Source organism: Palaemon carinicauda, unplaced genomic scaffold (assembly GCF_036898095.1).
Source record: "Palaemon carinicauda isolate YSFRI2023 unplaced genomic scaffold, ASM3689809v2 scaffold149, whole genome shotgun sequence".
In the NCBI taxonomy this organism is placed as follows: domain Eukaryota; kingdom Metazoa; phylum Arthropoda; class Malacostraca; order Decapoda; family Palaemonidae; genus Palaemon; species Palaemon carinicauda.
This window is the reverse complement of record NW_027169025.1, coordinates 42,707-55,991: the sequence shown is the minus strand read 5'-3', so window position 1 is coordinate 55,991 and position 13,285 is coordinate 42,707. Positions and strand designations below refer to the sequence as shown.

Below are 13,285 nucleotides of genomic sequence, written 5' to 3'. Positions count from 1 at the left end.
CAAGATACAATGAAGAAAATTGATGAGATAATGACTGAAATAAAAACATAGATGCAGAGGAAAAAGCTTAAATTAAATGATGATAAAACAGAATGTATGTTTTTTGGCACAAAGGTGGCTTTGAAGAATTACCAGTTATTTCAAAGTATAAAAATTGGTGACACTGATGTTAGGATTGTGCCTGTTGTGAAAAATTTGGGTGTACTGAAAGATTGTAATTTGTCAATGAGGGATCAAATAGTGAACACAGTGAAAGTGTGTCACTATCACCGGAGAAACTGCATTTATTAGAAAATATTTAAAAGAGGGCAGTACAAAAATTTTTAGTGATGAGTCACGTAATATCAAGGCTTGATTATTGCAATTCTCTGTACTATAAATTGCCCAATACACTACTAAGAAAGCTTCAAAATGTGCAAAACCGGGCGGCTAGACTGATAAAAGGCATTATATTTCGGGAGAGAATAACTCTTGCGCTGATCGATCTACATTGGTTACCTGTTAGGGCTAGAATTGAATTTAAGATTTGTTTGTTGACTCACAAGGCACTTACAAGTGATAAGCCTAAATATCTTCGTGATTGCTTGGTCCCCTACCCTCAAGCTAATAGCGCTACTGTAAGAGTTAGACATGCTGATGACCCATATAGACTATTCGAAATTAGTGTGAATCATACAATAGGAGGAAGAATTTTTTGTTATGCTGCACCGAGACTCTTCAACAACCTTCCACTTGATGTCAAGAATAGCAAAAATGTGGCAGCTTTCAAGAAAAACCTGAAGACTTATCTATTTGGAAAGTGTTATGATAGTGATCAGAAAACGATTAAGCCTGAATACAAATGCTAGTGAATAAGTGAAAAGATACAGAGTAAAATATATACTGGAAAAAAATTATTTTCACACATCAAGGCCTGCCTGAACAGATTCTTATAGTGTCTGATGGAGGGCGAGAAATAAACCCCTTAAAGTAAAAGTAAGTCCAATTTTCATACCATTTTAAAGAAAGACAGAAACAGTGTATAACACAAAAAAAAAATAATTCGGTTATTGTTTGTGAATGCCATTCAAGAGAGAGAACTCTTGATATTTTACCCAAAGCTTTCGTGAAGAGAAATTCTCCTTTAAGCAGAAACTGCTCAAAATACACTACAATTCATCTTTACTACCAGCCCAGAACAGTAATATTAAACTGTTTACAGAGAGAGAGAGAGAGAGAGAGAGAGAGAGAGAGAGAGAGAGAGAGAGAGAGAGAGAGAGAGAGAGAGAGAGAGAGAGAGAGAGATTTTTAAGGAGAGCCGTTATAAAGAAAGCTCATTGTTTCCCTACACACACAATCCTACATTCGTAGGTTGAAAATCCTAAATTGACTTTCTTATTTAGCCGTTATTTGTGTGAAGGAACCATGCCAAAGGACATCCGTGCGTCCATTGAACTACAGAAGGACATAAAGGATAATTCGCTAGAGGTGCAGGATTTCATAGCGGACATTCGTAAATGGGAGAAGGAAGTTAAGGAGAAGGAAACTTTGGCCAACGAGAGGGAATCTGAGACCACATCTAAGGTTAGACTAGAACGTTTTATTGAATTGTATGGATTTTTAAGTGATTTATGGGATTTTAAGGGATTTATGCTCTTTTTAAGGGAGTTATTGGATTTTTAAGGGATTTATACTATTTTCAAAGGATTTGTGCTATTTTTAAGTGATTTATGTTATTTTTAAGGAAGTTGTGCAATTTTTAAGTGATTTATGCCATTTTTAAGTGATTTATGCTATTATTAAGGGATTTATGCTATTTGCAATGGATTTATGCTATTTTTAAGTGATTTATGCTATTTTTAAGGGATTCATTGTATATTTAAGGAATTTTGTCAATTAATTCATCAATTAAACCATTTTGGGTGTATGTAATTAATTGGGACAAGAGTATGCTTATTATCAAATTGATTTTTAGTGGGAATTTATCTCTGAAATATAATATTAAGCTAATTTTACGATTAATGAAATATTAGTAAATATATTCTTTTATTTATAGCTAATTACACGAGCCATATATTTTTCCTGTTCGATATCTTGTATTATATGTATTTCTGACCATGGTTTTTGTGGAAAACCACTGGTTTATGAGTTTTTGGGGTAAATTTTCATTTTAGTACAATATCTTTCACAGCCTTTGAAAAGGATATGCTGTAATTGTAAGTGTTTTGAAAATTTTTTTTCTATTATGATTTGTGCCGGAAATACATAGTTTTTGAGTTATGGTGAGTCGACTACCATAACTGAAAATCTGTGGTTTTGCGATACATATCGTCATCAATTAGGTTTAAAACACCCTAATATCAACCAGGTACTAGGCTAATTACAATGATATTTAAATTGAATTTTTTAATCGTTGTGTCCGTCAGCCATTAGTATAAAAAAACAGATGTCATATTAAAAAAGGTCTTTAATCTAAACTGAGTAACGGTAATTAAACATGATCAAAACACTGGCGGGTTTCATTATAATCACGGATGGAGAAAGCTTTTCTACTAAAAAACAGGCGGAGCCTTTCTATGTCAGTAGCCACTAGCCAGTTCCTCTTGTGGATTGAAAATGGACATCAACTAACCTCAACTTTCCCCCCCTAACCTACAAACTGTGTCCTTACCTACTTACCTAACGGCGACCTTCCTTACACTGCCGTAATCATACATGCAGGTGGCCGCTATCATACATACACCCCAAACAGGCGTTTCCTATAGAAAAATACCCATTTTCTATTGAGTCATTCGTAGCAGTGTTTAGCGTACCTGTACTATAAATACTTCCTTAATTAATTGAGCAAATGATTTATTGTTTTTTGCTCTGCCGTATGCTCGTTTCACTCATGATTAAGCATTATCTCACAGCTGCTATATTGTGGCGAGCGGAACGTGTTTCGCTATGCGCGTTAGCCCCATGGGCTAGTATTTTGGTGTTAATTATTAATTAGACAAACTTGAAGGGGTGAATACCATTTAACAAGGAGAGTTGTAGCTTTGCGCTCCTGCATCTGTTTGAACATGGACTTTGCTTCCATTTCCAATAATCAGACTAGATACATCAAACACACGTTTCTACCCTAACCATTTACAGTAATTTTTCAATATTAAACTTACCCGATAATCATGTAGCTGTCAACTCCGTTGCCCGACAGAATTCTATGGAGGGATACGCCAGCTATCACAATACTAGAAGGGGGTGTACTTACCAGCGCCACCTGTGGCCAGGTACTCAAGTACTTCTTGTTGACACCTCCTCAATTATTCCTCTGTCGTGCTTCCGGCAAGACGTTCTGGGATACGCTTATGTTCTTGGAGTATTTTCACGACTTTGGTGAAGTATTTCTCTTTGATTTCGGCTGTCGCTTTACTGGAAACTTCTATATTAGCTTAGTTAGCTTTTGGAATTAATTTGATTAATTATGGTGTCGAAGAGAGTATGAACTCTCTTTCACCTTTCAATGGCCGACCCTTCCCTTAGACGGAAGTGTTGGTGTCTAAGAGAGTATAGACTCTCTTTCTTAATTTTGTAACAAAAGTTATAGATTTATTTTATATCTCTCCGCCTCTTATAGGCCTCTTCGATTAACTTCCTTTTATTATAAACTTATTAAAATTAATTTTTATATTTGTTTATATTCGACCTTCCTAATAGTAGGCGGTCTTTTCTTGGTACCGAAGTTAATTAACATTGAGCCCGTCATTTCGGTTTTACCTGTTAACATATTATGCTATTTTAATGTCTTTGAAAGAATTTCTTTGATAGTCTAGTACTGTTTTCAAAGTTGAACTAACGTTTTGTTTTGTCTCTGCAGTTGTTGACGTTCAGAACGTTCAACTTGCACTCTATCGTTACGATAGAGAAAGAGTTTTCACGGTTTCACGTTGCAGTAAGAGTAACCGTGTCTAGCGTTTTGTTCATTCTTTCTTAACTTAATGGTTTTGATCCTAATAAAGGAACTTTTCATTTTGGGAAATATTTCAGTTTTTTCCTTTAACAATAATATGTTTTAACGATATATATGATTGGGCTCTTCTCTCAGGTTCTAAGTCAAGAGAGAGAGAGAGAGAGAGAGAGAGAGATAGAGACGGAGGGAGAAAGAGGAGAATAAACGTTTCATTCAAGCCTGCCAGGCGTACGAATAACGTTGTTATCGTTTTTACTCTTCTCCCTAGTCTCTTTAGGGGAAGAAGGTAAACGTTTCTAGAGTGATCTAGTGTTTAGTCTCTTTCCAGCCACTGAATTATTTATCTTTCATTAGATTTTTCTGTTACATTGTAATTCTGTTTTCGCAATTACTAACTTTTGAGAAAGGATAGAATTGCGTGTTTCAGGTACAAACCACTTAAAGTTTCGAGTTCAGTGAAATAAGTGCAAACAGAAAATCAAAGTGATAAGTGATTAGCGCAAAGTTCAGTGTTGTGCGTGAGGGTACTTCTGTGCGCGCCAGTCGTCCTCCCAGTCCGGGACCTCTTGCAAGCTCCCAAGCCCAGGGGAGAAGCAATGTCGAAGGGCAGAAGGGTTCAGCAGGCCTTGATCGGCGCACAGAAGTATCCTCGGTGGTTGTGGGCGTGTCTTACCGAGACCGTCACTCCCACCCGCAGACGATTGAGCCCTTATTTTGCTCGTCTGCAGAAGAAATTTAGGGGAGAAAACGCTGGTCTCAGGTCTCAAGACCTCTTAAACGTAAAGTCCAGACCTATGCCAGACGTACGAAGTTAGAGTTCAACAACCCGGATGCAGTCATTGGGTTAGCTCTGACTCTCCTCAGTCATCAGTTGAATGCACTCCGCCTAAGAGGAGTAAGGTTCTGCCACAACAGAGCTCGACTGTTAAGGCTTTACCTCAGCCTACTGTAGTTTCTGCCGACCCCAAGTGGACTCTACTACAGTCCATGCAAGCACTGCTTTCGGACTTGATGCGTGAGTGTCGGGCTGAGAGTGTTGCGCCTCCGCCTCCGCCTACACTCCCTCCGCCTGCGCTCGCTCCGCCTGATCGCAGTTCCACCTGCCAGGCGTACGATGTTGAGCCACGTTCTGAGTTTGCTGTTCCCAGTGGTGTTCAGCCTCCGCCTTCCTTAAGGCAACTTTTACAATGGGATCAGGAGGATTATACCTCTCTTCCTCCGCCTCCACTTGCTGCTCCACCAGTGATGCAACACTCGGTTGAGGTACAACAACCTCTCCCGTCCATGAGTCAGTCTCCTCAGCTCTCGCTGCAGCGAGCTCAACCCTCCTCAAGGCAAGCACCTCAACACCTTAGCCTTGCGCCTCAGGAGCCTCAACTTGCGAGATTTTTACTGCGTTCTGCGCAGCCACTACCTTTTCGCTCTCAGCTCACACCGCAGGAACCTCAACTCGTTCCTCAGGAACTTGCTACTGCGCATCCGCCAACCACTCAGCAAGCGCAACCCTTGAGTTCAGCCACTCATGCCAGGAGTCAGCCTCCTCCACCCATGAGCCTACCTTCTGCTGATCAGCCTTTGCAGACTGAGCCTCAGGTGTTCCCTCAACAGAGTCTTGAAGAGGAAACCACAACTATTGTTGTTCCAGCTCGTTCTGACTCTGCTGTTCAGCATACCTTACCTCCATTTTCAAACCTATGATAATGGAGGTTATTTGTATTACTTATAAAAATATATTTGTATTCCTGGCAATATATTTTTAACAATATCGCAAAATATGGCAAAAATATGAATCATGAGTTATGAATGTAAGGTATATATTATGTTGATATTAAAACCCCATGCAAGCATGCATAAAGCACTCTAGCACTGGTCATGGAATTTCTGAGAAATGTTAAACGCCATGCACACGCTCTGCTTACCTTACATGCTCTGCTCACAGCATGCTCTGCATACTACATGCTCTGCATACAGCATGCTCTGCATTCAGCATGCTCTGCATACAACATGCTCTACATACAGCATGCTCTGCATACAGCATGCTCTGCATACAACATGCTCTGCACACAGCATGCTCTGCATTCAGCATGCTCTGCATACAACATGCTCTGCATACAGCATGCTCTGCATTCAGCATGCTCTGCATACAACATGCTCTACATACAGCATGCTCTGCATACAGCATACTCTGCATACAACATGCTCTGCATACCTTACCGCATGCTTCTCAGTCACACATCTTTGGTTGTTGCCAACTCACTAGACTGTCAAGCAGTTTCATAACGTTGCCTTCTAGTCTGCTGCTTTTGCACCAGTGAACCCTCACTGAGAGAACTTAGCTTTTCTAGGATATGGTCCCTGTAGATGAGAAAGTTCTTTTCTCCCTCCTTCTGATATTCCCTTGAGGACTCTGTCATTTGGAGGGAGCCTTTAGCTGCATAGCCTCCTATGGACTTTTATTTAAGCATAACATGCTTCCAGGGAAGGTAATGGTTCCACTTCAGTCGCTAATCCCGTCTGTTACCACACCTGCTCCCATAGACCTTGAGCTGTGTTGCAAGACATGCAGTCCAAGCTTAGTCCTTGTTAGAGGATTTTTTGTTTACGGAGTCAATGTGTCACGGGGAAGACGTTCAACAACCAACAGAAGTGACTTGTTGTGACGCAGTGCGGCAACCTCAGCAACCCGATAAGGAGTTGTCTGTACGACCCAGACAGTCTAGACAGATTCGGGTTGTCACTGTACTTCCTCGCTTGCCCATGATTGACAGTTCACAGACTGTGCAGCAGTACCATGATCTTGTGTCCGGCTCCGTCAGACGACTGGCTTTTAAGAGCTCCCACAAGTCGTCGCTGTCTGGAGATTTTCAAATGGACTATGGATCTGACCAAGGAACTGGGCCTCCTGGTCAATTTTGAGGAGTCTCAGCTCGTTCCATCCCAGACCATTGTCTCCTTGGGTATGGATCTTCAGAGTCGAGCTTTTCGGACTTTTCCGTCGGCCCCAAGGATCTTCCAAGCCCTAGAATGCATCCAGAGCATGCTGAGAAGGAACCGATGCTCAGTCAGGTAGTGGATGAGTCTAACAGGGACACTTTCATCGCTGGCCCTGTTCATCGTGTTAGGGAGACTCCACCTCCCCCCCCTTCAGTATCATCTAGCTGCTCACTGGATAAAGGACATGACGCTAGAGACGGTCTCAGTCCTGTTTCCGAAGAGAGGAGGTCTTCTCTCGCGTGGTGTAAGAACAGCTTTCTTCTCAAGGAAGTCTACCTTTGGCTGTTCAGAAACACAACCGCCGTCTCCTCTCGGACGCATCAGACACGGGCTGGGGTGCGACTTTGGACGGACAAGAATGCTCGGGAACTTGGAATCAGGAGCAAAGGACACTTCACATCAATTGCAAGGAGTTGTTGGCGGTTATTCTGGCCTTGATAAACTTCAAGTCCCTCCAGCTTAACAAAGTGGTGGAGGTGGACTCTGACAACACCACAGCCCTGGCTTATATCTTCAAGCAGGGAGGGACTCTTTCGTGGAAGTTGTTCTAGATCGCAAGGGACCTACTCATCTGGTCTAAAGATCGAAAGCTAACTGGTAACGAGGTTCATTCAGGGCGGTTTGAATGTCATGGCAGATCACCTCAGACGGAAGGGTCAGGTCATCCCCACAGAGTGGACCCTTCTCAAGAATGTTTGCAGCAGACTTTGGGCCCTGTGGGGTCAGCCAACCATAGATCTGTTCACTACCTCGATAACCTAGAGACTCCTGTTGTATTGTTCTCCGATTCCAGACCCAGCAGCAGTTCACGTGGATGCTTTTCTGCTGGATTGGTTCCATCTCGACCTGTATGCATTCCCGCCGTTCAAGATTGTCAACAGGGTACTTCAGAAGTTCTCCTCTCACAAAGGGACACGGCTGACGTTGGTTGGCTCCGCTCTGGCCCGCGAGAGAATGGTTCTTAGAGGTACTGCAATGGCTGGTCGACATTCCCAGGACTCTTCCTCTCGGAGTGAACCTTCTAAGTCTACCTCACGTAAAGAAGGTACACCAATCCTCCACGCTCTTCGTCTGACTGCCTTCAGACTTTCGAAAGACTCTCAAGAGCTAGGGGCTTTTCGAAGGAAGCAGCCAGAGCGATTGCCAAAGCAAGGAGAACATCCACTCTCAGTATCTATCAGTCTATAGGGGAAGTCTTCCGTAGCTGGTACAAGACCAATGCAGTTTCCTCAACCAGTACCACTGTAACCCAGATTGCTGACTTCCTGTTATATCTAAGGAAAGTAAGATCCCTTTCAGCTCCTACGATCAAGGGTTACAGAAGTATGTTGGCAGCGGTTTTCCGCCACAGAGGCTTGGATCTTTCCACCAACAAAGATCTACAGGACCTCCCTAGGTCTTTTGAGACCTCAAAGGAACGTCGGTTGTCCACTCCAGGCTGGAATCTAGACGTGGTCCTAAGGTTCCTTATGTCATCAAGATTTGAACCTCTCCAATCAGCCTCTTTTTAGGACCTCACATTAAAAACTCTTTTCCTCGTGTGCTTGACAACAGCTAAAAGAGTAAGTGAGATCCACGCCTTCAGCAGGATCATTGTTTTCACATCTGAAACGGCTACATGTTCCTTGCAGCTCGGTTTTTGCTAAACGAGCTTCCTTCACGTCCTTGGCCTAAGTCGTTCGAGATCCCAAGCCTGTCCAACTTGGTGGGGAATGGTCTGAAGAGAGTACTTTACCCAGTTAGAGCTCTTAGGTACTATCTAAAAAGGTCTTAACCTTTACAAGGACAATCAGAAGCCTTATAGTGTGCTATCAAGAAACCTTCTTTTCCAAGTTCTAAGAACTCAGTTTCTTACTATTCAGGCTTCTGATTAGAGAAACACATTCTCATCTGAAGGAAGAAGACCTTGCTTTGCTGAAGGTAAGGACACATGAAGTGGGAGCTGTGGCTACTTCAGTGGCCTTCAAACAGAGCCATTCTCTGCAGAGTGTTATGGATGCAACCTATTGGAGAAGCAAGTCAGTGTTCGCATCATTCTATCTCAAAGATGTCCAGTCTCTTTACGAGTACTGCTACACCCTGGGACCATTCGTAGCAACGAATGCAGTAGTAGGCGAGGGCTCAGCCACTACATTCCCATAATCCCATAACCTTTTAACCTTTCTCTTGAATACTTTTTATGGGTTGTACGGTCGGCTAAGAAGCCTTCCACATCCTTGTTGATTTGGCGGGTGGTCAATTCTTTCTTGAGAAGCGCCGAGGTTAAAGGTTGTGATGAGGTCCTTTAGTATGGGTTGCAGCCCTGTATACTTTAGCACCTTTGAGTTGATTCAGCCTCCCAAGAGGAACGCTGCGCTCAGTAAGGAAGACGATCTTATTAAAGGCAGAGTAACGGTTCAAGTCGACTTCCTTACCAGGTACTTATTATTTCATTGTTATTGTGGATAACTGATTATATGAAATACGGGATACTTAGCTATCCTTTAATCTTGTACACTGGTTTTCACCCACCCCCCTGGGTGTGAATCAGCTACATGATTATCGGGTAAGTTTAATATTGAAAAATGTTATTTTTATTAGTAAAATAAATTTTTGAATATACTTACCCGATAATCATGATTTAATCGACCCTCCCTTCCTCCCCATAGAGAACCAGTGGACCGAGGAATAATTGAGGAGGTGTCAACAAGAAGTACTTGAGTACCTGGCCACAGGTGGCGCTGGTAAGTACACCCCCTTCTAGTATTGTGATAGCTGGCGTATCCCTCCATAGAATTCTGTCGGGCAACGGAGTTGACAGCTACATGATTATCGGGTAAGTATATTCAAAAATTTATTTTACTAATAAAAATAACATTTTAACCTGATAAGTGAAATAAGAGCTATGGTTATATTGCATGTTCCAATATTGAAAATGAATAAGAAAGAGGTTTAAAATCTAAAATGTTGGGCCCTTTATTTTGTTTGAACAAGTAACTTAATATAGAAGCACCACCTATCAGTGTTTTTCTGAACTGCTGGGCGGAAGGAGCCTCCTGTGGTATGTGCTAAGATAACAAGAGGAGCAAATTGGGTAATTTCTTAATAAAATCTGTAACTTTGATAATAGAGGTTTCTGTCAGTAGTAATGTATATGGGATTCAAAATAGGGTATCTGCAAAGATCTATTCAATTATGTGAGTTTCATTGTCCTAACTAATATTGCACTTCTATAACTGAACCAATTTTTGGGTACCTTTATATAAAAACAATTATGGAAGCCCCAATGGGAAACTAAGGTTATTTTGGGGGGGAAATACCCGAAACGAGTGATTTGGAGTAATGATAATGGTAATAATGCAAAATAAACACAAGATAGCCAGTTGGAAAAATATATGGTTCATGAAAGTGGCAGGAAATTGAAGTATCATAATCATCTATGATTCACATCACATCCTTCTAATGGATTTTGCTCCGTCGTGGCTTGCTACGCTTACAAATAATCATTACTTCACTGCTCCTCTGTACTGGCAAGCGGTACATGGATGTGCAGTACACGCAAGCCCCTTGGGTCATTAATTCGGGGATGTTTCTACTTCACAAGAAAAACAATAGTTATATGCTGAATGGAAAGCGTTTTCAACATTATCAATAACCAAAATAGATGAAATTACATTTAATTTGGTAATAGATTGAACTTCCCTCGTGGAGACTTCTTTATGTGATGGTAGTTGTGCTGGAAGTGAATGGAAAGGTAAAAAAAATGGCTGTTGTAGAACAACATCCAAGAACTTGTGCTTATATATTTAGAAGCTTGTAATTGGTTAAAAAAGCCAGGTCAGCACAGCTGACAAAAGCGAAAGCAAACAATGCATGCGTAGTAACACCTAACCAGATTCCCAAAAGTAAACAGTGTACCTAGACTTCAAAATAGACATCACTTTTTAATCGATCGATATGTAATTTATTATGCCCCAGCCCCCATTTAAACATTCTGAGTAAAGATAAAGGACAGACTTAGCCAGCACTCGTCCATTTCTTATACTGTAGTGAATTCCAGTTTTGCTAGTACTTGTAATTGAAGTACAGTATTAGTTATTAACCTTTTCCTCTCTATGTTTAGTCGGGACTGGGGTATAATAACTTCTTTAACTCCTCAATCAAGTCTCCGTCCTTGTTTCCTCTCGAGGACGTTAGAGGCAGTAACGGTGAAGTGGAGAAAGGTTAGCCATCAAAGTGAAGAAGGTATTAGTGAGCGGGGAGGTGGTGCTTCTTCCCTCTACCACTGTTAACTACTGTCCGTTTGTTGACACCGCGTTAAAAGTTTTTATAGCTGTATGCGAGCTCGTGCTATTATCATCTTCCTATGTAAAGAACTGCAGTTTTGTATTGTTTGGAAAACTGCAAATTACTTACTTGGCTGTGTTTGTTATCTGTAAATTCATTAATATTTTGCTGACAAGATTTTTTTTCCTTTCAGGATTGGCCTCCTGTCCGTTGCAAAAAGTCTGACGGTTCGACTGTGAAGTTAGTAACCGATAGCGGAAAAAGGAAAGAGAAAAAAGAACCTAACAAGAGTAAAAAGGAGAAGATCTCATCTTACGATTATGCTGCATGGGATAAATTTGATGTGGTATGGAATAATCCCTGAATTGTCTTTGAAGTGTTTGCTAAAAATCTATGAGTTTTCCTCAGACAGGAAGGTCTTAGTATTTCAGTCCTTGGTGGCTAACTTCTGACTTTTTATTTTCACCAAATAAATTCCGTGTATGTGACGCTGCAGAGGTTTTTATATAAGGGGAATAATGACTGCTACACCAGATACATACAATTAGTAATGGTGTTTTTATACCGTAAGCTACTTGTGTTTGGCCACTCTATTTTCATAATTTTGGTCATATGAGCAATGCATAGAATGTATACTTACTTCCAAGATCGAATGCTAGTGAATATAATGAAAACTTTTCTCCAAAGTCTGCCAAAATAGGTTGGGGAGACTGTATAACAGGTTTTAATTTCTTATGAAAACTGTTGACCTTTTGTGCAGTTGAGTCATGAAATTACAGTACAGTACTGGGTTTCAAGTATTCAATCATTTTTTTTTATTTCTATTTATTTGAATTTAAACAGCTGACTATATTCCTCCTGTTACCTTGAGTTTTCTTAGGGGAGTAAATTCATTATCGAGTTTTTCATTTGTTAAATACAAGTAAATTATAGAAAGGGCTTCATTAAGAATTTTGCTTCTTGTCGTATAATGTTAAATTTATTACATCTATTGTTTTAGCTTGGCTGATAGTCTAATTCTAAATCCATTTTCACAGGACAAAGCCCTCGAGTCATCATCCTCCGAAGATGAAAAAGAAGTGCCGCCCAAATCCCCCAAACCCCAAATTATAGAGAAAAGCTTATCCAACTCCAAACCCCAAATTATAGAGAAAAGCTCATCGGCTTCGTACAAAGCTCCCACTCAAAATCAGAAGGAGAGAGCTGTCAAACTTAAAGATGAGGTAAGTGTATAGTCTTTCTCTTTGATTTGATTTTCCTTGATATCACGGGATCAGTGACGGAAAGTCGCCTAATTATACGCTTTGCACATCTGAATCTTCTAAGTTACACTTCGTGTCTCAACTACCCCACTCGAGTTTGTAAAGTTAGGAAAGATACAGTGACTTTAAAAATTGATATTTTTAATGACATCATACATATACCAAGGCACTTCCCCCAATTTTTGGGGGGGTAGCCAACATCAAACAAATTAAAAAAAGGGGACCTTTCCTCTCTACGTTCCTCCCAGCCTGGCAAGGGACTTAACCGAGTTCGGCTGGTACTGTAATTATTATTATAATCGTCTTTTTCTATCTTCTACAGGGAAATAAACACTACAGTAACAACAGACTTGAAGATGCAGTTGCTAAATATACTCAAGGGATGGCGCTGGATCCAACAAATCCCATTTTGCCGGCTAACCGAGCCATGGCGTATATAAAACTGGAGAAGTAAGTGGATGATTTTTAGCGCTGGTCTTACGTTTAAGTAAATTTGAAATATGTGAAGTACAGTGATACCCCTCTGAACAGTTCCGACCTTATGTCGCTCATTCTTAAGCATTATGTACAAACATATAACTATGTTACATAGTTTTTCTCTACCACGTTCGTTACTACATTGTTATATAATGAGTAAGTACTGTACTGTGTTTCAGAAGCTTATTAATGTAAGAATGTTTTTTTAAAGAATGGTACTAGGTTATAAGTACTTTTTCATACAATACATGTATAGGGTGGCAATCCAACCTATGTCGAAGATCGCCTTGTTGTTGTCTGTTCTCTGGTATCCTGCTCATGCAAACGGTTTTACAGAGTCCAGTTGTTGAACTCT

The 13,285-nt window shown here is 40.7% G+C and overlaps 1 protein-coding gene across 2 annotated transcripts in view; it reads left to right on the top strand.

The window, feature by feature from the left end:
- Window positions 1-1,320: 1,320 nt before the first annotated feature.
- The window catches only part of LOC137635616 (RNA polymerase II-associated protein 3-like), a 41,195-nt gene continuing 29,230 nt past the window's right edge, over window positions 1,321-13,285 (top strand). Inside the window, exons 1-5 of one of the 2 annotated variants that reach the window (XM_068368087.1) lie at window positions 1,321-1,563; window positions 11,385-11,537; window positions 12,229-12,313; window positions 12,350-12,414; window positions 12,776-12,903. In XM_068368087.1, the coding sequence (XP_068224188.1) occupies window positions 1,405-1,563; window positions 11,385-11,537; window positions 12,229-12,313; window positions 12,350-12,414; window positions 12,776-12,903 (590 nt within the window). In that variant the 5' untranslated portion in view covers window positions 1,321-1,404. Of the gene's footprint in view, window positions 1,564-11,384; window positions 11,538-12,228; window positions 12,415-12,775; window positions 12,904-13,285 lie in introns of both variants that reach the window. The other variant, XM_068368086.1, reaches the window with a different exon arrangement.